The 24,851-nt window shown below is 40.9% G+C and overlaps 1 protein-coding gene across 4 annotated transcripts in view; it reads left to right on the top strand.

Annotated features, from left to right (window-relative positions):
* LOC126401253 (apoptosis-stimulating of p53 protein 1-like) overlaps positions 1–24,851 on the top strand; it is a 78,772-nt gene extending 53,921 nt beyond the window's left edge. For 2 of the 4 annotated variants that reach the window (XM_050062392.1, XM_050062390.1), the window contains exons 7-24: positions 262–382; positions 700–779; positions 870–1,037; positions 1,139–1,279; positions 1,407–1,602; positions 2,004–2,132; positions 10,270–10,337; positions 10,696–10,915; positions 12,239–12,460; positions 12,577–12,792; positions 13,182–13,332; positions 13,449–13,486; positions 14,182–14,549; positions 14,816–14,953; positions 18,424–18,557; positions 18,972–19,138; positions 19,307–19,506; positions 21,697–24,851. In XM_050062392.1, coding sequence (XP_049918349.1) covers positions 262–382; positions 700–779; positions 870–1,037; positions 1,139–1,279; positions 1,407–1,602; positions 2,004–2,132; positions 10,270–10,337; positions 10,696–10,915; positions 12,239–12,460; positions 12,577–12,792; positions 13,182–13,332; positions 13,449–13,486; positions 14,182–14,549; positions 14,816–14,953; positions 18,424–18,557; positions 18,972–19,138; positions 19,307–19,506; positions 21,697–21,738 — 2,799 coding nt within the window. In that variant the 3' untranslated portion in view covers positions 21,739–24,851. The remainder of the gene's footprint in view (positions 1–261; positions 383–699; positions 780–869; positions 1,038–1,138; positions 1,280–1,406; positions 1,603–2,003; positions 2,133–10,269; positions 10,338–10,695; positions 10,916–12,238; positions 12,461–12,576; positions 12,793–13,181; positions 13,333–13,448; positions 13,487–14,181; positions 14,550–14,815; positions 14,954–18,423; positions 18,558–18,971; positions 19,139–19,306; positions 19,507–21,696) is intronic. The other 2 variants (XM_050062391.1, XM_050062394.1) reach the window with 2 other exon arrangements.

Below are 24,851 nucleotides of genomic sequence, written 5' to 3'. Positions count from 1 at the left end.
TAAAAAAAATGTTGTTACTATTAGTCACTTAGATACAGATCAAGGTTAGTCTTTGAGGTTGAAACGCTTCATCCTACATATGTACCGTATTGCTTGTTCATTAACTGCCGTCTGTAAAGGGAAGAAATACAGCCTATTAATCAACTCAAGTTAATTAAACACAATTATTTATATTGTTGTCACGTTAAAAGCTGATTAAAAATGAAATGAAAAGTCTAATGGACATTAAGCTTGTGTCTTTTCTTCTTCTCTCTTGTTCAGTCTGAAGCTGAGAAGCTGCAGCGTCTGAAGGAGCGAGTGGAGACTCAGGAAGCCAAGCTGAAGAAGATCCGAGCCATGAGAGGACAAGTCGACTACAGCAAACTGATCAACGGAAACCTCTGTGAGCTGAAACACACTGCAGAGATTATGTCTTTGGATTACAGGCACTGCAGTTTATCACTACTGACTCATACTACAATAATGTAATAGTCTTGCTGCTGCAGCATTCAGGAGGGAAGCCTGTGCACAAATTCAGCTGAGAATACACTCAGCTTAAATGTCATGGTCACTGTGTCAATTCCAAAAAAGCAGAAGTGAGAAGACAGTAAATTATGATATGAGGTATAGACTACATAAAGGTACATAGAAGTGTGCAGGCATGCAAACATTACCTAACTGACTTGTATTTCTCCACCCTCTCCTGGTGTCTGTGTCCAGCTGCAGAGATCGACCATGTCAGCAGCCTGTTTCAGGAGAAGCAGGCCGAGCTGCAGTCTGCTGTGGTCAGAGTCGACCAGGTAATGTGGAGGGTTGTTTGTCACTGAGGTAAAAATCAAGCAGAACCGAGTCAGCTAAGACTTCAAATTCTTTCGAAATGGTTTTAACAGTTGACCCAGCAGTTGGAGGATTTGAGGAGAGGACGCCTTCAGATGCACTCTGTTGCACCAGCACAGGGGCCACCCACCGGGTCCCAGGGGGCACCCACTGGCCAGAAAGGATCCCCCTTGTCTGGTCCTGCAGCCCTTGAGCTGAGAAAACTCTACCAGGAGCTGCAGGTAAAATACACCATCTCTTAATCTCTTACTTTCAGAAGTAGAAAACAGAGATCGTTCTCACAGAACGGAGTGTATAAGACTTCTAATGCTGTGCGTTTCAGGCTCGTAACCGTCACAACCTGGAGCAGAGCAGCAAGTTGGCCCAGAACAAGGAGCTGCTGAACAAGAGAAACGCCCAGGTGACAGTGATGGACCAACGCATCGGAGACCTGAGAGAACGACTGCATAAGAAGAGAGCAGAAGTACACAACTAATCATCTAATGGAAACACACATTATCTGCATTTCATTTCTCTTGACGGCTGTTTTAAAGTTAGCTTGGCAGTTACTGTAGGTCTAATTCTTTTTGTCTATCTTTGCACCATCTCAGTTGAGTCGTATGAATGGAGGAGGCCTGTCCTCGCCTCAGTCCTCTTCCCACCCAGGCGGTGGGGTTTCAGGGCGGGTAGCTGCTGTTTGCCCCTACATCCAGGTTCCAGCGGAGGGGAGACAGGAGGCGGGGTACCCCCTGCCCGCTGACCCACCGTCCAAACCCACCCCCCTCAGCCACATCCGCTCCCTCTCAGGTTGGCAGATTTATCTTTCTTTATTATTCTAAAGCACTGTACAAGACTGAACCAGTTTGTTTGCCTACTTTTATTTCAGACTTTCTTATATCTGTTATCTTATATCTCTGTCTCTAATGTGCTGTCTGTTTCCTTTTCCTGTCTGTTGGCTCCTCTTTCTCCTCTTCCCTTATCTGTGGTTGTTGACGTTATCTTAAATGTGATGTGTTAATGTTATTGGTGATTATTGTTTTGTCACTTGTTCATGTTGTGGTGGTGGTTGCTGTTATGACTGTTACTGTCCTGTGATGCCACTGTGATGTCATGGTGATGATGTTCATGTTGGTGTTGATGTGGTTTCGGTGGTTGTCGCTGTCGTGGTTGGTCTTGTTACTGTTCCTCGTGGTGGTGTGGCCATGCAGAGGAAGAAAGGAGTGGCATCAGGAAGCCTCCCAGCCAATGGAAAGTGTCAGATTTAGACATCGTCCTGTCAGAGCCCACTGAGACGTGGGAGGGACCTCGGTCCCCTAAGGCGGGCGACAGTAACAACAGTGAGTCCCAAGAAGGCGCTAGAGAAATTTACTCACCACTAGCTCCATTAGTGATAGATTAGCAGCACCTGCTTCCTCACTCTTTCACCTGCACCTGAAGGTGTAGTGGGTCTGTTGGAAGTATTTCCTGAATGATTTCAACACAAGTGCTGAGCCTTAATCCCAAAGTAGACATTATCTTGGGCTACATCCACACTAATATGTTTTCATGTTTAAATGCTTAACTATTATACCTAGCGTCCACATTACCCCTGCATTTTGGAACCCTTTAAATGGACGCCTTAAAAAACAATGCTAACCTTGATACCCACGCAGATACCCACATTTGCTTCCCTATCGGGTCTTATCAGTCACAGCTTGTCAAGCCAAAACATAATAGTTAGGTCTACTTTCCTTATGTGATTTCATCCTTTCCCATTGCCATGGCTACCTCTGGCGATGGATGATGCTCCTGGCCAGACCATATTTGCTTTGTAACAACTTCCAATCTGTTTGCGCCACCTTGACCGCCATACTTGTGTTACTTTTAGTAACAATTCCACCTCGTCATCTGTCCAAGCAAAGAAATCTCTGGTTTTACTTTTCACCATCACTTTTTTTCACCATCGCATTTTCTGTAACTGAGCAACCAACGGCAGAGTAAACAATCTGCCACCTGTTTACGTTGGCATGTGCATGCCCAGTGTTAGTATGGACCTAGATAAATTCTGAGAACGTGCTAAAATGCTTATGTGTTAGTGTGGTTGTGGCCTCAGATTGAGTCTTTGGTTGAAGAATGGAAAGGCGCAGTCACACCAAGAATGCTGTGAAGTGATTTTGTCTAACTATACAGAACAGATGGTTAGGAGAACATAATTGAATCAGCTACAGAAAATGACCTCAAAATGTTCGGGCCGTGTGTATGAGGGCACAGACATGACATCTGATAGCCAGCAGCTGCTCTGGGTTGGGAAGCGCAGCATAAGAAAATAAACTGAGGGCAAATCACAGTCTGGACTGAGACCCACATTCAGTTAGACCTCCATGTCCTCTTACCTGATGTGAGAATTGTAACTGTTTCCCCCAGTCTTTATGCTAAGCTTCTGTCACTTGGCTAAAGCGTCATATTTATGTAACCAACTTCGGATGTTATCAGCCCATTAAATGGCTGTTATTTCATAGACATGGGTTAAAAGGGGCCTGCCATATTATTAGGTTCAAAGGTTGTTACATCACCTAGTGGTTTGTGGACTCCTATTTTGAAGCCTTGCATTTGGCATTTCACCTATCGCCATCTTGGTTATTTGGAGCCAGAATTGACCATATATGGATGAGAGGGTGGAGCTGTGGAGGAGCAAGGGACAGATCTAGCTTATAGACTGTGGTGGTGCCTCACTTTGAGTGACAGCCTGTCACGCAAAGCGGACCCACCCTTAATTATGCATAACTTTATGCCTCGATAAAATGTTAATGGCTGAGTTATATTAAAACTCACCCCCCATACAGTTGTCAAGGAAGGGGGAATTAGAGTAACAGAGACCAAAACCTTTTATTGCAACAGGCCGTATCTTTATTTCTGCTGTAAAGTTGGGCATTTTAACATTGGTGTCCATGGGGATTGACTTATGTTCTGGAGCCAGCCTCAAGTAGCCATTTTAGGAACTTTAGCCCTGGAAGCCATTTTGTTAGTTTTCACACTCACTTATGTTATGTGTAGGTGCAAAAACTATATGATTAGGTTTAGGAAAACATATCAGGGTATGTCATTTAAAACAACTGTCGTCTCTGGTCAAAATAAGTCTGCGATGACTTTTGGTTTCACGGGGAATACGACACCTGCTCTCCTGGGTGAAAATCCTGTGTTTGTTTGACCCATTCACCACCCTTGACCGTCGCCAACTTTCTTGCTCTTTATACAACGTCACTTGACTTCCTCCCTTGCTCCTGTCATAATTATACAGTCAGAAGAGGTTGCAGCCTATCAATAAATGAAAATGGCCATTTCATGGCCTGATAATGGCCTTCGGAACCTATTAGCAGGTGTGGCAGGCCCCTTCTAACTCATATCTATAATGCTTATAACCACTGATAATGGCCATTCAATGGCCTGATTTACCCTTCAGACACCAGGTTGGTATCAGTTTTCTCATCTACCCTTTGCAAGAAAGCAAAATGTGAAAAGGTTCCTTTAACATAGCATGTTTTTGAGTCTAGTTAATAATCACACTAGCTTAACTTATTAATGTCAACACCTGTCCACATAGCTAGAATCAGCTTTGTCAACATAACATTACCTTGCCTCAGTAACCACTGACCATGTTGTATCAGGCCACTCTCATTCAGCGGGCCACTCTGACACTTGTCCTGCCTATAGTCATATATCAGTACACCCAGGCTGGAAAGGCAAAGCATTTTTACTCACTTAACTACTGGGTATAAGTAAAGAGTCTTGAACTAGCACTGATACAGATCCCATTGTGCTCCTGAATGCCAAAGCAAATGCCACAGCTCTATTTATTGTCCCAGCTTCTGTAATGTGGAAAACACACAGTTGTAAATCATGTCAACAGTAGAACAAATGACACAACAAATGAATGACAGGAAGTCTGAGGTACGCTTGTAGCTATACACAGTCTGTGTACTCAGTCTGTGTGTGTGTGAGTCAGATAACCAGAGATTTTAGGTAAGGGGGGTTAGGAGGGGAGTCACAGCAGCTGTTGTTGCTGTCATCAGATAGATTAAGGCTCTCTAACAAATGTGAGCGCAGAATATCTATTATACTGTATGAATGCTAATATAATATAAGCATAGCAGTCTACAGTCAGGTCATAATTCCATGCATTCCCATTAGCATTACAATACACATGAATCGTTTATTTATTCATTGAAAATCCTGAGATGGTTTCATATTCTACTGACTTCAACTAATATTTGCTTGAAAGTTGTAACAGCACCCAGGAGCCAGGGCCTTTTCTGAAACAAAAACTCTTTTTGATTTCCTATGAGGAGGCTTCGTTAATGATCAACGGGAAAGGCTTCGAAAATGTTGGTGCTTCTGTTTTAGAGAAAATACTGACTTGTATTTTTAGATTTCAGTATTAAAGGTCCAATGTGTAGGATTTAGGGGGATATATTGACAGAAAGGGAATATAATATAAAATATATGTTTTCTTGAGTGTGTAATTACCGGAAAATAAGAATTGTTGTGTTTTTATCTTAGAATGAGCCGTTTATATCTACATAGGGAGTGCGTCCTTGTCTGTGAAAATCGCTATGTTGCATTGCCATGTTTCTACAGTAGCCAGACAAACCAAACACTGGCTCTAGATAGGGATTTACATGTTTTTGTGTCGGCCACCATACTTAGCAGCCCCTCCACAACAAGAGCTTTGGAAAAACACTGATTTTTTAACATTAAACTGCTTTATTCAGTGCTTTTACCGGTTAAAATAACTGGTTTTGTTTGTTTGTTTTGGAGAGAAGGAGACATTTGCGGATAACTCGACTCCCGATAAAAACCTTCCAAAGTCTGGATATTAAGTTAACAGAGAAAAAAGTGAGCACACACTAGCAGATGCTGGGCTAGCGAGCTATCTTCGATATGGCAAACAGCGTCATAGAAACACTTATTTGCCACATGAAATGCATTTTGCCGGTTTAAATCACCGGGGCAGTTTGTTTTGGAGAGGATAATTCGGCTCCCCATGAAAACCTCCTGAACAGTGAACACTGAGGGAATTGTAACCTGGATAAATTTAAGCTGGTTGCAATCTGCAGTCCTCCCTGCTTCATGCTACTAAATCCTCCTAAATTATACACACTGGACCTTCAGATGTAGTACTGATTAATCTTTAAATAACCTATTCATTTATCTTGGAGGAACCGTTCGACATTTTGGGAAATATGCTTCATTGCTTTCCTGCCAAAAGTTAGATGAAAGACAGGTTCCACTCTCATGTATGTATGTTTATTGTCAAGCTCCCAAATTAGATTAGCTCAGCATACATACCTCTATATAAAAATAACACCTTGTCATTTCATGGGGCTTTGTGGGAGAGATTATAGCTTGGTTGTGTTCTGCAACTTCCTGGAGTCTTGTCTTGTTAATGTAATGAGCTAGCTCTCTCCCCATCCTTCCAGTCTTTCTGCTAAACTAAGCTGAACATCTGCAGATAGTAGCTTTATATTTTGAGTACCTGAGAGTGGTATCAGTATGTCAAAATGACATTAGAAAGATAAGGTGGACACTTACTTCAGATGGACATTAATTTTGGTTGGATGAAATGAAAATCGGGTTGACGATATTTTAAATGTCTAAAGATGCTAGAGTTTCACAGTGTGGACGTTAACATTAAGACGTTTTGTTTGCCTTACGTTATGACCAATGTCATTATTCTATGTCAAGATGACGTTGGCATGAGACGTTTCAAAGACTTGAAACCAACAAAATATCAGCGTCATCTGTCGTCAGTATTCTACATCAATTGACGTTGGCATCAGATGTCCTGTCATTGAATTTAGTCAACCAACATCACAACCTAAAGTCAACTAAATATCAACCCTGAAAGACGTTGGTGGCTAGCTACATACATATGTTTAATTACGTTTTCTTCTTTTTATAGTGTTTCACTGTTGAGCTTGTGTTCTTTGGACTAAATGATATTTCAGAGGCTCTGAAATACACTGAATGTTGCCACCAGTGATCACCAATCATTATACATCAGTTCAAGAAGACAGAGACTGACATTTAAAACATCAGATGTCACCTAAAGAAGAGGCTTGAGTAGCAAGGTTGACCAACCGTGAGCCACCCTGCTTGTCTTTTGCATCAGGGCGTACTGCGATGGTGCCAGTCCTGTAAACTGTACTGTCTTTCCTCTACAACATTGAGTGGCTGCTTCTAATCTGGGCTCTCAGGCACATGGCCAAGTTTCCAGCTCGCACAGAGCTGACTGTTTGTTTCCTGTCGTGACCATTTTCTTCCTGAGGTCAGCAGGTTACAGCAGCAGTCAACAGGTTGTACAACACAGCTTACTGACTGCAGGACTCCCAGGCTCACTAGTTAATCAGTATTAGTGTGGTATGTGCCAAAAATGTGACGTGGCTGGACCACCGAAAGATAAGCCAAGTGGTTAGGTAACAGCTTAAAATGATACTCATACAATGGATGCTGAATTATAGCCAATTGTGACAAGCAGTGGAATTTTAATGTCCCACAATAGACTTTTTAGATTATTTTTAGCCAAGCTGGACGCATAGCTCTAAGAATGGGAAGGTCGGTCAGTCTGGCAGTTGGTCGGTTTATATGGAGCCCCAGATGTCCCAAAAGGTGATTTTTTTTTTTTTTTTATGTTGTGCACATAAGTTAATTTAATTTAACTTTGTATACCTCTCTAATGACTTCAGATGCACGCAGCCACCATACAATGGAGAGAACTCAGCTAATCAAATTTTATTCTCTACTGAAGCTCCAATAGCAACAGTTAAGTTGTTCCGCAGCTCAATATCTCTTAATAAGGCTCATTTAGGAGACCTTTCAAAGAGTATTATGTTCTCACCAATGTTTTTCCCTAGGTTAAAGGTTTTGTAGGATTTAGGGGGATATATTGGCTGAAATAGTATATAATTTTCACAACTATGTTTTCCTTCGTGTATAATCACCTGAAACTAAGAATCACTGAGTTTTCATTTCCTCAGAATAAGCTGTTTATTTCTATATACAGAGTGGGCCCTCTTCCATGGAGTCCTCCATGTCCCTACAGTAGCCCAGAATGGAGAAATCAAACACTGGTGCTAGATTGGTCCATTCACATTTTCGCATTTTCACGTCGGCCCCCGTAGTTTTCCCACATGGTAGATAAGTTTCATTTGGTTGCAATTTACAACCTCACCACTAGATGCCACTTAACCCTGCACACTGGACCTTTACATTTTCAATGTATATTTCCCTGGGTTAGTATGTTGATATCAACCACCTACCGCTTATAGCCTACTTTAGGCCTAAAGCTATACATTTGCAGACAATGAATGAACAGATTTTCACCATTCAAACTACATTTTAAACATCTGTGTCCCTTTGTTCTTTTGCAATTTGAACTGTGAAGCTAGCCCTTACCAATCTCTTACAATTTTAGTTCATGTCAACAGATGAAGGACCCTGGGAACCTAAGGTCTTGTAAGGTGATGTTTTTTTTAGCTTGTGTTTGTATTCACTTTGGAGATGGCTTGACTTTTCTAGCACCATCATCAGGTCAAAATTCTAATTTGTCCATTACTTTGTTTATGAACAAATACCTCCAAAACTAATGTCAGTTTAAAAATATTAGCATACGAACATGCTGAACTTATGTTAAATATGTCAAATAGCACCTGCTAAACATCACCTTTTTAACATTGTCATAGGAGCACATTAGCATGTAGCTCAAAGCACCGGCATGAATACAGCCTGACAGAACTGCTAGCATGGCTGTGGACTCTTAGTCTTGTTAAATATTTTTTCAGGATGCTCAGCACACAGTCATATTAAGCCTGTAAGCTGCAATAAACTCCAGAATAGTAATGGTATCAGTTTTAAAGCACAAGCTTAGATTCACAAGGCTATTTCCCTCCATTTTTAGTTTATATGGAAGTTTACTGTGGTTAAACTGCCATGAAACAGTTAAGCATTAACGTGGCCGCTGACCTCCAGGATTGTCATTGGTTAATAGGCAACAGTGGAACAAGATTTAGTAACTGACCAGTACAGTGACCTTAGTGTACCAGTTAGTTATGTAACACCACCTGTGTGGAGACAGAGGCTGGGTTAAACTGCTGCTTTACATAGCCAGCAGGTTTCAGAGCTTAGTATTTTAGCACAGTGAGCCAAGGCAGCATTCCTGTTATTTGAGGTTTTGGAATGCACTCACTGTGTTTCTGAGTTTGTTCCCACGTTAACCAACAACTCTTCTGGTAAAAATAGCAGAGCAGCAACCAAAAGTAAATTTTATGACTGCAACAGCCAGTTTTACTGTGAGTGATTGTTTGTCTTTTTTATTATCAGATGCAGACGTTGCCATGACAACTACTACACTACCCATAAATTTTGCAGCCAAGCTCATGATCAGAGATACTTTAGTCCCATTGCTGTACTACTTACAGGATGCTAAACACATGTTTGCAGTGGAGGATACACTGCACTCACCAATTTAAACATGTAGAGTAGTTGTTAAGCTATGTAGCGCTTTTCTTGTTGCATTACAATATGCTATGTTGAGGTGAAACAAGTGGAAGCCAGATTTTTAAAAAAAATAACTCAATGACTTGGAGCCTGTTTCAGTTATTGCATTGTAATTACAGTTGCAATATTGCAGTTTTGATGTGGTACTAGATTATGGAGCGTGAAGTTTGTCATGTTTTATGTTCTTGGAGTAAACTATATGTGTGGATAATAATATGTTTACATTTTAAGCAGTTGTTTTCTCTTGTATATTGGTATTATGCCACCGGAGTGACAAACTGTATATAGCAGCTAGTGTAATATATTTAGGTGACTATTTAGCATCCAGGTCCAGTCCTACTTCTCAACACAACTTACCTTCATATCAATGTGCCTTCTACACCTTTAACCTCCTTTGATGTACAGTGATGGATAGATTACTGAACTGGCCGACTGAGTACAGGCCCAGGGGCCCAAAGTGTCAGAGGCACTCAAATGAATATGTACCGACCAAAAAAAGACACAAAAAGACAAATAAAAGAGATGCAAAGGACCTGCAAAGAGACATAAAACAATCAAAATAGACACAAAATGACCGAAAAAGACACAAAATGACTACAAAGAGACACAAAACGACCAAAAAAGACACAAAATGACTAAAAAGATAAACAAAATGAGAGAAAAAGACACAGAATGACAAAAAGGTGACACAAAACCACCAGAAAAACAACAACACAAAAACAGTACAACAAAAAAGAGGCAAATCTCCACAGTCCTATGTAGGAGAGATGTGGGGCCTTTTACATGTCTGTGTCCAGGGGCCCACTGTCTCATAATCCACCCATGCGTACAGCACATGGTACTCTGTCATTCTCCTGTCTGTTTGTGTCTGTGTTTACCTCTTCCTCTCCACCTCGTTTTAACCTTTGTCCCCTTCTCAACACTCTCTCTCTCTCTGTTTAGCTAATGAAGCGTCATGGCCTAGCATCAGTAAGAGTGTGTCAGATTGGAGGACCAACAGTCCAGAACAGGTACTGCACTACTTCTACTCCAGACATGAGGAGATAACAGTTAGAGTTATCATGAAATAGTAATTTTAATTATTATCATTATTATTATTATTATTATTTCCACTAAATGATATTATAGACATTTAAATATTCCTCAGTTTGCTAAGAGCCTCCTTGAGGCCATTTAAAGGCGCCCTAGCTCCCACTTTGAAGACCAGTGCAGTAGATGACTGTGTAAACTTTTCAACTCAAGAAATATCTCTTTCCAAAATAGCAATGCAGGTGCTCACAGGGAAAGTAGGTTATGCAGTCTGACTGTAGAGCAATCTTTTTCAAATTCTCTCTCGCTCCACATTTCCATGTCTCTCCCTCCCACCAGCTTCCCTCTGGTTATGGTACTTACCCCAGTGCCACCCACCAGGCGGCAGGGCATCACTCTGCCACCAGCTCCCTGCCCCGCTCTGCCCCTGGTACACTGGGCTGGCCCCGATCCAGTGCTGCAAATGCCACCTCATCCTCCTCTTCATCATCTTCCTCTTCACAACAAATACAGCAACGGATCTCTGTTCCTCCAAATTCAAGCCAAGGTGATTTAAAGGGTAACTTAACACCAGACTGAGCTTACTCTGTAATGTGGAAGCCCATTTTCTGTCAGCGTGATTAAAAACAAGAATCCTATAAATCATTGTCATAAGAATCTTTTTTGAGATAATGGGTTAATATCTCAAAGTAATGTGGTGCTTTTCAAAATATTGAGTTAGTTTCTCAATAGACTGACTTGGTATTTCAAAATAATGTCTTCGTATCTCAAAATGATGAGATTTTTTCTCAAACTGGGTAAAGTGCTTAGTGATTCAAAATCATAAGACTTTCTCAAAATAATGACCTGGTATCTCAAAACAGAGATAAATTGTCTCAAACTGACTAAGTATCTCAAAATACTGACGTAGTATTTCAAAATAGCAATTTTGTATCTCTAAATAGCGAGAAACTACCAAAATAATGACTTAGTATCTCAAAGTAATGACTCAGTATTTCAAAATAATAAGAAACTTAATCAAAATGACCTATTTTTTTAAGTAATGAGTAAGTTTTTCAAAGTAATGAAAAACTTCAACGAAATAATGACTTAATCTCAAAATAATGAGTCACATTTCAAAATAATGACTTAGTATTTCAAAATAATGACAGTATCTCGAAATATTGGCGTAGTATTTCAAACTAATAAAGAACTTTATCAAAACAATGACTTGGTATCTCAGAATAGAGTAAAATTTATTTCATTATCAGTATCTCAAAATACTGACTTACTATATCAAAATAACAATTATCTCTAAATAATGTGAATCTTTCTCAAAGTAATGACTAAATATTTCAAAATAATAAGAAACTATCAAAATAATGACTTAATATCTAAAGATAATGAGAAACTGACAATAATGTCTCAGTATTTCAAAATAAAGATGTAGTATCAAAATACTGACTTAGAATTTCAAAATAATGACTTAATATCTCTAAATAATGACTTAGTGTCTCAAAATTAATAAGAAGCTTTTTAAAAATAATGACTTAATATCTCAAAATAAGGGGTTAGTATCTCAGAATAATTACATTATGGTTAAAACAATAGAACTTTTCATAATAATGACTTAGTGTTTCTCATTATTTTAAGATATAATTCATTGTTTTTAGTAAGTTTATTATTTTGAGATGAAATTAATTAATTTGTTCTTTTTATAAAAAAATTTTAAAAATATTTTATGTAAGCAGTCATTTTCAACAAAATATAACAATCCTCTCTACTGTAGGGAAACTGAAAGATGAATTCTGCAAATAAAATCTGTCTGTCATGGAGATGTGGGTGCAGGATTTGGAAATGATGTGTTAATTCAATATTTTCTGTACTCTGTCTCTGCTGTCAGACTCCAACTCCCAGCCTTCTCCCTTGTCCCCACAAACGGAGCGAACAGATCCACCTCCAGCTGTGGCCGTGCGTCCCTACGTCCCAGAACACCCCTCCAGGCCCCAGTCCCCCAGGAAGGGCCCCGCCACCATGAACAGCAGCTCCATCTACAGCATGTACCTCCAGCAGCCTCAGGCCAAAAACTATGGCTCTCTCAGCAACAAGACTGCTGTTAAAGCAGGTAATTAAACAGCAGCTTAAAATATTTTTTTTACAGATCCTGCCATATATAAAGTATGTGTTTAATGTTGATACACCATCTAAGCACTATCTGTCCCTTTTCCTTTCTCTCCATAGTCTATGGTAAACCCATCCTCCCCACCTCCTCCACCTCTCCATCTCCTGTCCCTTTTCTCCAAGGAGGAGGAGGAGGAGTAAAAGCAGGAGGAGAGGATGTTACAGATAAAGAAGGGGGGAAAGGAGGAGGCGAGAGCAGTGATGGGCAAATCCTCCCTCCACCCACTGTGGACAACATCCCTCGTCCCCTCAGTCCCACTAAGCTTACCCCAGTTGGTAGGTATCAGAGAACGAATAAATCTCATCCCTGTGCTGTCATACTTCTGCTTGCATGTTATATTGTGGATTATTGCAGTGTGAATTGAGTATAAATCTGCGACAAATTTCTAATAAGTTTCAAAACCCTCTGCGACACTATACCTTCTGTAACATGACACTGTTCTACTTATCAGGTATAGGGCTCATTTCCCTTGTGATTATTTCTTTTCTATTTTTGTACTTAATTACAAAAAAAATCTGTGGCAAATAAGTGTTGGTTTGGAATCTGGGGAGCAGAGGCAATTCATAACAAAAAATTCTGATAAACAAACAGAAGGGTGCGTATTTGTAAATATAACAGGATCCCGCGCTGATATATTTTGCTTTTCCACCTCTGCTCTCCACAGCCCACTCCCAGCTACGTTACCAGAGTGATGCTGACCTGGAGGTTCTCCGCCGGCGTCTCAGCAATGCTCCTCGACCTCTGAAGAAACGGAGCTCCATAACCGAACCTGAAGGCCCACAGGGGCCAAACATCCAAAAACTACTGTACCAGAGGTATGTGCTACTGTATACTGTGCTCATAAACACAAATACATTTTATGAAAAAGAATTTGCAACAGAAACTAAATGATTGCAGCTTGATTAAAACTGTTTTCTGTGGTGGTGTGCAGGTTCAACACATTGGCGGGAGGCATGGAAGGAGGTTCAGGTAAGACACTGTGATATGATGTACGGCCCTGCTCAGGGCTGTAGTCCAGACCAACCCAGTCAATCAGTCAATCAATTTTATTTATAAAGCCCAATATCACAAATAACAATTTGCTTCAGAGGGCTTTACAGCATATGACACCCCTCTGTCCATTGGACCCTCACAGCCCACCAGTCAAGTTTAAGTCAAATCCAAAACAGGGTCCAGTCCAGTCTTGGTCAAGATCAAGTCCAGAGCAAATTGAGTCCCATTCAAAAATCCAAATTTAATTATGATGGAACAGACATTTTCCATTGAACATTAGCTGAGGTAGCTAGCTTGTGACTTGCTAGAGGTGCTAGAGGACAATGCCAGAGAGGAAGATACAGAGGATGGGGGTGTATTTTTTTTTTTCATGCTACCTGTTGGTAGGGAACGCTCTGTACAACTGATATTGAATCAGCAGCCAGGAACAACATGACCAGTTCTCAATAGCCAAGTCTGAGATCAAGACAATTACGAGTCCAACAAGGCAGGAAAACAGCTGAGTGCAAGACTTTAAAAAAAAGTGCTTTCAAGACTGGACTCAAGACTGAGACTGGATTCGACTACCTCAGCCTTACCTCAGGACGGTTTAGGTGGCATCAGTTGTATGTCTGTGTTGTACTGATTTCGGTTGATGACGCTTAAATCGGCTCGTTCCCTCTATATTCCAGGCAACACGTTCTACCAGCCTGACTGCCTTTTGGGTGAAATGGACAACATTCATTCAGCAAATGGGAATGTAGAACCTGGAGACAAGCACGTCAGTATGGCGACCACAGAGGGCGAAGTTCAAAACGTGAACTCAGGCTCCCGCCGCTTGTCCCCTCCTTCTGTTGCCATAGAAACACCCAAAGACACAACAGCAAAAGCAGAAACTACCAATAATGCGTCTCCACCGACCCAAACCAGCCCATCCCCTGCACCTGATAGGCCAGAGGACCAGAACAACAACAACCAGAAAGGATCAAGTCCTGTACACAACTCTGTAGGCCACGCTTCCCCCTCCCCATCACCTCCTGCCCCACCTTCAAAGCCTAAGGTAGGCATAGATTGTATTCATACCAGATATGGGGTACAAACATTAAAACTAGAGCTGCTTTAAAATACTTATGTGCCATGGATTTTTGCTTTCTGAGCAAATATTCTGTTATTTTTTGTGTTTGCCTTTGTGTATGCCGCTAATAACCTAAACAAAATGATTGTTCTCTGTGAAAGCTAACGCACCAGATTAAGCACTAAGTACTTATTTACAATTCCTATTCTGCACTGTCAACACTTTTCCGTTTGTCTCCCTTTGTGCTGCAGGTGAAGCGAACCAACCTGAAGAAGCCGTCATCAGAGCGAACAGGCCACGGTCTGAGAGTGAAGTTTAACCCTCTAGCTCTGCTGCTGGACGCATCGTTAGAAGGAGAGTTTGATCTGGTGCAGAGGATTATATATGAGGTAACAAAAGATTATGTAGTTGTTGCAGTATTGGTATTACAATACGTTTACGTAATACAGTACGTCTTTTTTCAAAATTTATTTGTTTATTTGTTCAGCTCAACATTACAGTGAGTATTTTACAAGCCATCTTATGCTTTGCAAGAAAATAAGGAAGCCACTCTCTTAAAGTCCTATTGGGCACCCTTGAGGAGGCAATTCAAAGAGAGACCCCCTTCGGAGACATCTGCATTTAACACAAATGTCGTAAAGTCCCAATTTACCACAAGTAAAATCCAAAAAGATTCAACCAGTAGCAGTTTTTCACGTCAACTTAGGTCCAAAGGGCAAGCTAGGCAGTGTAGGAGACAGGAGGAAGAGTCATAAGATGGGACAGCTCGGAGGATGGGTAGCATTGTGGACATCAGGGTTGGCAGCTAGACAGGTGGGTAATGGAGTAGCCTGAAGGTGATGAAGGACCAGCTCTTTCAAACAACCACGAAGAGGAACATCACGGAATCCTGGGACCACTGATCATTACTGGATTATTAGGTTTAATTGCAACATAGAACAGATTTTTGTCTGCACAAAAGTGAAAAGTTATGTGAAAGTTGAATATAAATAGCAAGAGGTACTGGGCCGAGTACTGAGCCTTGAGGGACACCATACCTTACTGTGTGGAAAGACTAATATCCTTTTCACCAAAATTAATGGGTATATTCCAGGGCTCAGCAACCTTTATTATTAAAAGAGCCATTACTGGCCAAAAAAAGAAAAAGAAAGTCTGTCTGGAGCCGCAAAACATATTTGAACAAAGGTTAAGGATTATTAAGTCTAAATAAGCCTATCAACATTACGAATAGGTCTAAATGAGCATTCATTTATATGATTTACTACAAGGTGGCTACCCTTCTATGTTCCAAGACTTTTCCTTTTCTTGGATTTGCAATCCATAGCTAGCCTGTGCTAGAGAGACTCCAGGCTAGCCACCACTACTGTAAAATTTAGAGGAAACGGCACCAGAATGTAGAAGTGTGACGCAGATTTAAGTTGATGAAACGTTAAACATTTTTAATTTGATGTGTAGGCTATACATTTTTAGAAGTTTAGAATGCAGTAATCACTTTAGGCCTACAACAATGACAGATGTCAAAGCTGCATGCGGCTCTGGAGGCGCAGGTTGCCTACCCCTGGTATATGTGTTTTTTAATGTGGTAAAACAAGCTAAAAATAGTCTACAGGCTGCTTTTCTACTGCCAATAGACAAGTATGCCTTTCTGTTTTTTTCTGGTGTGTCACGTTTGACTTCACCAGCACACTGGAAAACAGGTTGGTAAACACTAGGAAGCAGCATGGAGGCTAGTGAGATGTTATAGCGGTTACATCTTTTTTTATATCTGTTACTTATTCATTGACTTTTTTGTAATGATGTTTGAGCGCTGCTTGGACAGAGATGGATGAAATTTGTGGCTGAGAAGATTCATTAAAGTTACTAACAGTCATGCCAGAAAAGGGGTAAAAACAATGCATGTCCACCTGACTGTCATATTTCAATTGCTGCCGATCAGAGCTGAAGTCAGCTAAATGCTTGTGACTAGTGCAGAGTCATTTGTCCCAGAAATGAATTCACATTGTATTCTTTCCCACTAAACACAAAAGCCAGATGGTTGTGGGTGTTAGTGGGTTTTTGGTCCACTGGGAAAAGAGCTTAATACATTAATACATACATACATACATATTACAGGTTGGAGAAAATAAAATCAAGGTTGCAACTTGATTCAGCTGCTGTTCTTAGCACTGCTTTGGTTTGGGCATTTTCAGTGTTGTGGTGTGGTCTAAAGCTTGACTGAATAGTGTGAAAAAGATAATGCAGCAGTTGTTCAACCACAAGAGATTGATCTAAAGCCACAGAATGTCTCTAGAATAAGTAAGTGTAATCTCAGTAGATAATCTTCAAATTTTGTGCTGCCTCTCGAGTAAAGCTGAGTATCATCAGACACAGTTTGGTTCTAATACTTTCAACTTGGTTATACTTCTTAAGTTTTGTTCTTTTGATACATTTTTGTGTTGAAAGAAAAAACACATTTTCTTATGCAACAGAAGAATATTTGTACACGCCAACAGTTACTGTACACCCACACACAGATTGCCTCAACAGATCTGCTAATAACTGGAAGATTTGAAAGCTTTTAAATACCTTCCTGACAACACTTGGTGTAATAGCTTTGATCCTCAGCAGCTCTGTCAGGGGAGAGGTGGTCTCAGTTGTCAGGTGTGGAAAGTTAATGTTGAGGACACACTCACTCTGTATCACAGGGTTTTTTCAGCAGCACAGAGCTCCTGAGAACAAAGCCTTACATCTTTAAAGGAAAACCCCCGTCTATCCCTGACATCTCTCACTTGGAGACCGGACAAAACTGCTTACTGCCTCTCCAAACTGCAAACTCTAGCTGATACTCTCAAGGAAACATGCAGATGCTTCACATCCAGAACAAGCTCAGTTTGACGTTGTCATACCCCAAGGCGGGAATTCGCAACAACTCAACAACTTCCAAGCTGTTCACAAAATGTTGCACTATCCCTAGTTTTGCAATGAATTCAGGTACTTGGCACTTCTATAGTGCTCTCTACCGGGGTTTCAGTACAGGGTTGAGTCAAGGCTAATCCTTGTAACAGATATCCGCATATGGATGCTGAATCTGTAGGCAACAGCACAAGATTTTGTTATCAGAAGGGTTCTGGTTTCTGTCTGAAAAAGTTAGCCCAACTGGTATAGCCCAATAATGTTTGAGTGGGCTTTGGTTGCTTGTCAGTCGAGAGTCAAGGTCCCAACACACCAAGCCGACCGTCGGCTGTTTGTCAATGTTGGCCCATTGGTGAGCATCTGTCACGCTAGTTTTCTTGGTGTATCTTGCACTGTAGGCACTAGTAGGCCCTTGCTGGCTGTTTTCTGGCCAATTCAGTATGTATGAGTCTGCAAGAAGAAAAGAAGGAAAGGCAAAAATGGCTAAAGTCAAGAGGGCGCGAGATGGTAACAAACTGGTTTTATTTGGTGAGATTATGTTTTTAGCCATTGAGTGTCAGGTTGTTGTGTCTGGGCCTTAAAGTGGTGGAACACATTGGCCAAAATGCCACCTTGGAACCCATTGGCTACTGTTTGACAACAATTTAGCTCTTTATGCTCTTTAATTTATCTGCAGACAATAGAGATTAGCCAAAATCTTGTCTGAACCTGTCTAAAGTTCTAAATTGAACTGTAAACAATGGCCGTTGCACTGAAGAGGAAGTCTTGGCCCTTGGCAACACCGGATCTCCTAAAATATTGGCCTTTGCCCCCCGAGGCTTATCGTCATCAAGCGATAACTGATGGGTTCCAGGATTGAAGGATGATACCAATACAGATGGGATTCTTCCATTATCTCTGTGGACAGCCAATCATTCTATCAGTCTAATATCTCTTTGTACATTATCTCATCATCTCTGTCTTTAAGGTGGAAAACCCCAGCATGCCTAATGATGAAGGCATAACTCCTCTTCATAACGCTGTCTGCGCCGGCCATCACCACATTGTGAAGTTCCTGCTGGACTTTGGAGTGAATGTAAACGCAGCCGACAGTGACGGATGGTCAGTACCTTCGACCAGTCATCCAATCATGTAATAGTCCAGACTAATAATAGAACAGTGGCTGCTGAAGGGCCAGAGGGTGTTTGGGTAATGAACACACTCTGTGGCAGCGATACTGGAGCTCAGCTCAGAGGCAACAATGACAGAGATAATTGCATTTCTAAATTCATTTTGGACTCGGCTGCCTGAGCAGTATTGAAAGCACAGATTACCAAGTCTAATGAGGATCCGCATTCAGAAGTTACTTGATTTAATTACCGATGCATTTGACTGAATTCATGTTTAGTTAATGTCAGCATGCTTCATGATGACAGTCACTGTGTTTAGATTTTTGATAGGAGTGCATTACTGGAACATCTTTTGTACTTTCGGTACAACGGTTTAAAATCAGATTTTTATGTTGTCCCTTTCCAGGACCCCTCTGCACTGCGCAGCTTCATGTAACAGCGTCCACCTCTGTAAGATGCTGGTGGAGTCAGGGGCTGCCATTTTCGCCACAACGATTAGTGACGTGGAAACAGCGGCAGACAAATGTGAAGAAATGGAGGAGGGCTATACACAGTGTTCTCAGTTCCTCTATGGTAGGTAGATACACACCGACAGATGGTCATCAAAACTTAAATCAGCAGGTTTACACAGGGGAAACATTTCATTTAAATTTTAACTGTTTTGCATCAATTTAACTCTCCACTGACAGCAGCATTATTGAAGTATTTTTTTTAACACATAATACTCTGTATCTCTCCCAGGTGTACAAGAAAAGTTGGGTGTGATGAACAAAGGCTTGGTCTACGCTCTCTGGGACTACACAGCCCAGCAGGCTGATGAGCTGTCCTTCAGCGAGGGTGAAGCCCTCACCATGCTGCGTCGTCATGACGACACAGAGACAGAGTGGTGGTGGGCACGGCTAAATGACCGCGAGGGATACGTACCCAGAAACCTGCTGGGGGTGAGAGAATAAAAGACATTACTACAGACACCTATACATAAATGTGTGTACACATGGAGCATTGTCTACTTTAAATGAATACTTCACCCTCCAAATGACCTTTGGTGTGTCAGTTACTCACCTCGTGTTACATTGAGTTTGCAAAGAAATCTTTCTCGCATGCCTCTATGGTGAGCAAATCCAAAAACTGAAAAATGTTTTGATGAGCTGGAGTAAGTTGGGGCTGTGTAAAACAACAGCAAAACTAGATCAAAACATCAGTTTACAAACTCTCACACAACTCGTGCAGTACAATCCAAATCCCAATAATCCAGTCATACAGTCAGTACTTCCCAAACACATACATTTTCACCAAGCACCCTGACACACCAAGCTGACAGTCAGCTGTTAGATAACGTCATCCTGTCCTTGAGCGTCTATCACCACGTTTTTGTGGTGTGTCCTGCACAGCTGGCCCTAGTTGGCCCTTGTTGGCCCTTGTCGGCCCTAGTCAGCTGTTTTTTGGCCCATTCAACATATTGAATTGGTGTTGGAGACAGCAGAAACCATAAGTGAATGAAACCACTCTGATTGGCAGTTTAGCTCAGTGCCAAGAGTAGAAAAGGAAATGAGGAAAGTAAACAAAGGGCTAAAGTCAAGAGGGCTTGAGATCGAAGCAAACGTGTTACATTAGATGAGATTATTCTTTAAGCCATTAAGCTCTTAAGCTGAAACAGTTTGTAACTGTGTGTGTTGTTGTTTGCCGGCGCATGGTAAAAATAATTTGTTCTTTCAGCATTATATTGTTCATGTGCTAAATGGCTAACAGGCATCTTGAATCTGTCCTGTTGGTCTTCTGGTTTTCTCTATTTTAATGACATATACAGACTACTGCCACTTGCTGGTGTGGAGATTCTTTTCCTCTCATGCAGGTGCAGAATGTCTGTGCTGGTTGGCTGTCGGCTGTAGTCTTTGTGATGTGTTCAAGTACAACTTTATGGCCAAGAAACAGGCCACACCTTACTATTTCGAACACTTCGACGTAAACAGTCTCATGCACAGATGGGTAGCAAGGCTACACTGTTAATGCAGAAGTTTTAAACAACGCCTATGACTTCAATTCATCAGGAATTTTTTTTTTTTTTAAAGATATTTTTTAGGGCATTTTTTGCATTTAATTGATAGGATAGTTAAGTGTGAAAGGGGGAGAGAGAGAGGGGGAGTGACATGCAGCAAAGGGCCACAGGCTGGAGTCGAACCCGGGCCGCTGTGGCAACAGCCTTGTACATGGGGCGCCTGCTCTACCACTAAGCCACCGACGCCCCAATTCATCAGGAATTTTCCCAGTTTTTGGATTCTTGGTTCACTGTGGAGGCATGCAAGAAAAACTAAGTTTGCTTCCCAAATTGAACGAAACACGGGTGAGTAATTGATATACAAATTATCATTGCGGGGGTGAAGTATTCCTCAAATGATGGCAACAGAAGTTGGACAAGAGACAGGAGTTCAGCAAGATAAAAGTTGTGGAGATATCCAAAGCTTTCTAGACTTACCCTGCCTAGTTACGGTTGCTAATCAATGATTGGGCAGTCTTTGGATGATTATTATTTTTGAGGTATAGCTATGAAACTAGTAGCTAACACCACATATTCCAAATCCTAAATTCTTAAAGGAATGTTTGCAGGGTAAATAATTCTATTTAATTCAAGTGAAGCAACAAGAATAATATTATTGGTCATAAAACACAGGGATATGGAGTTATGCGTTATTGGATAGGGCTTCTGTGTTTGTGCTCAGTGCCATGTACGCCTCGGGAGCACAGCATGAACACACTCCATAATGCTCAGAACTCAATTATTGTAGCAGTAAAGCTGAACTATGTAGCTTTAATAAAACCGTCCATCACAGTGTCCGCTCTCCAGTCTTCCAGCTGCAGCTATACCATAAACATTCAGTGTAAATAATAACTGAGTGTTGGACCTGTACATTAACAGTAGGGACTACATGAGAAGTTTCAATTAACACTAAGACCAAACTTTCTTTCTCTGTGATTGAGCAGAGGATGGAGCTTCTTAAGTTGGCAGATTTATCCCCACACAGTGTCTTACAGTCTGCCTTCATGATGTTCAGGCACCTTGAGAGCAATGTTAACATGATGTAATGACCCTGCCCTCTCTGTCTCTCTCTCCTTCTCTCCTACTTTCTCTCCAGCTGTATCCAAGGATCAAACCCAGACAACGCTCGCTGGCGTAAAGCCCAGATCAGGAGCCACGTGCACGCTCGCAGAGGGCGCATGCGCGCAGAGAAGAAGAAGTGGAGCAGCAGCAGCAGCAGGAGGATGTGGGTGGAAGTGTTAGCCAAGAGAGAAAGAACAAAGGATGGAGGTAGTCAGGAGGCAGAGAGAAGGAAACATAGCTGGAGCTCACAACTCTGATGAAGCAACTTTTTTTTCCAGTTTGTTTGGATGTGATGCTGGAACCACAGAGCCACTTTATGGTAGAATCATAATATATTTTCACTGAGTTGCTGCAGTTAGAGGAAATCGCCTGAATCTTATTTTGAGCAACAGTAGCTTGGCAATTTCTCACCAGTTCAGCCGCATGAGAGAAACTGAATAGAAAAAAAAGGAAAATATCTGTCATTTGGATGCAGCTTTGAGTTCGTTCAGCTCGGAACATGAAAACATGAGCTTGGATTTATGAGGCTCTCTGTGACATTCATTCAAATAATCTTTGAATGACACTTTATTTTTGTATGGTGTTAAAGGTCCCATGTTATAAAAAGTCAGATTTCCATGACTTTTTTATTATACAACAAGCATAGGTAATAAATAAATACCTTGAAAAGTATCAAAACGTTCAATCCACAGAGAAATGCACACAGTTTGTATTCAGAAACTGTGCCTTTAAACGAGTCATCAAGACTTCCATGAAGTTGTGATGTCACAACTGTACTATTTAAAGGTAGAAACTGGTGCTGTAGTGTTGTTACAGTCATTTCCTGGATACAATAATAGAGTGTGCCAGTAAACCCGGAACTCCGTTAGCGCTTTTAGCACTTCCGGTTCTCTCGTCTAAAAGTCAATACGTTTTTTGAATGGGATTTTGGTAAAATGCCTTAACAAAGGCTTAAGCAAGTTTCAGGTTTTGTTCGACGACATAAAACATGTCAGTAAATACGCTACTTGTGAATTTTGAAGCTTTTACGTGTCGCAAAAAAGGCGGTTGCTAACAAGTTGCTCAATACGACTACAAACCCTGTCGGGGACATTAAACGTCATCACCCCCGAACAGGCGAGAGTGCTGGCAGTCCACCATTACAGCTTTTTATTTAGCTTAAACAGTCCAATTTCCCCATTATACAATGTTTTTAAAATAAAGTGGCCGAAATCAGTTGAAAGCTTAGTGGCGGTGACGTCAAGAGTCACGCGACCGTGGAGTAGTCACGTAGTCCGTTAAAGCCTAACGTTAGCTTTTTACTTCTGGCAATCGCATTTAAGCTTCAAATGCGGTATGAAAGGTGAAGATGTGTGAAGATTATCTCGCTGAACAAAACCTGTAAGTATCATAAACTTGTGTTAGCCACAGAGCTTATTTTCTGACATAATCCAAAACGCAATGCAAAAATCACATTCACTTTCTCTTCCGGGAACCAGCGCAATGCTAAACTTCTGGGTTTTGAAGTCAGCCCTGGCACACTCTATAGTGCAGAGACACTGTGAGCACAGATGTGGAAGACCCAGAAATGCTGACCAATCAGAGCAGACTTGGCTTTTTTGGGAGGGGGGAGCTTAAAGAGACAGGCACTAAAACAGAACATTGCAGTCAGAAGGTGAGTACAGGTATATTCAGGCAGACAGTTTGAGAAAAATAATGTGTTTTTTGAACATTAAAGCAAATAAACATGTTCTAGAAAGAACCCCAAATATAAGTATGAACCTGAAAATTAGCATAATATGAGACCTTTGATAAAAAAAAAAAACACCCAGATGGATCTTCATAAAGCCGAGCTCATTAACCGCATAGCAATGAACATAGTATGTTGTCTGAAAACACTTTCACACTGTGTGGTGTGAAGATTTAAATGCAGTAAATTTACAGGTTAGATCAGGGGAGAGTGTGTGTGAGATGTGAAATGTGAAGTTGGAGAGAGGAAAGTGAGAGGAGGGAACGGATACTTTGAATGTGTGTTAAAGGAAGCTTTATCAGGTCACTGATAAAGCAGCGATTAGTTGTGTTAGCAGGAATAAAGTTGGAAGCGCAACCACAAGAAACAGAATCCAGCAAGCTTATGATGCATGGTGGCCGAGGTCCACATCAACCCACACGAGCAACAGATGTTGACAATATAATATTATGGTATGGTAAGAAAAAAAAAAGCTTTTCTATTTGAAGTGATATCAGAAAAATAGTTCACTCTGATTTCACATAATGAAAAAAGAAGCATCTGTGAGTGATTATGGATGTCTCAACCTTTTACTATTCTGTATTTCTGTTGACTCAGCACTGGTGCATGCTGTCATATCAACATCTGTTCAACTGCAAACTGGTTGCTGCTGGTGAGAGAGGAGGGAAAGAGGAGGACAGAAGGAAAATAAGAATGTGAAAAATGTGTTTGTGAAGTACAAATGAATTTATAAAACCAAAGCAGCTACAGTACGGGAAGGAGGAGAAATTAAAGTGACAATATTTTTTTCATTTTGAACAAAACTTCTTCCAGTCTTCACCCATTGACACATAATACCTGGTCCAGACTAGGACCTGGCACATAATGGTCCTCTTACTGGGGCAGCACTGGTACCAGGCTCTAACATTAACTATATGATACAGCAGTGTTTCCCATCTACCAAAAGCTCAGTGGCATATTTAAAGGAAAAACCTGAGTTTAAAAGGTAAAAATTATAATTGTATACATTTTTCATGGGCTAACTGTTTTAAAATGAAGCTGAATTAGCTGACAGTGAATGAAAAAACAACTTGACTTTCTCATATTTTTTTCTTTTCATATTTACATATTTCAGTAGTTGTATGAAATGTATTATTCCCCTGATTTGTTGTTTTATTTAAACAGTTGTTTTTCTATATTATTAATATTATTATTATTGTTATTATTGGACACACTGCTTCTGTTTCCTTATCTGTCAGTGTTGGCGCCACTCACTGCTGCCACCCAGTGTACAGACACGTCCTCACACAAAGCGTCATTTCCTTGACCCCGCTGTGTAAAATATGAAGCAATAAGTTTTGTGATGTTTGATGTGAGAATGGCACATTGGTGTGTGAGGAGTGCAGACCATTACCTTGTGTATATGCAACCTGTAACTAAACAGCTAATGTACAAAAATAATAAAGAAAGTATAATCCCTA

The sequence above is a fragment of the Epinephelus moara genome, chromosome 14 (genome assembly GCF_006386435.1).
Source record: "Epinephelus moara isolate mb chromosome 14, YSFRI_EMoa_1.0, whole genome shotgun sequence".
In the NCBI taxonomy this organism is placed as follows: Eukaryota; Metazoa; Chordata; class Actinopteri; order Perciformes; family Serranidae; genus Epinephelus; species Epinephelus moara.
Note: the sequence above shows the minus strand (reverse complement) of the source record. Positions and strands in the feature narration are given on the sequence as shown.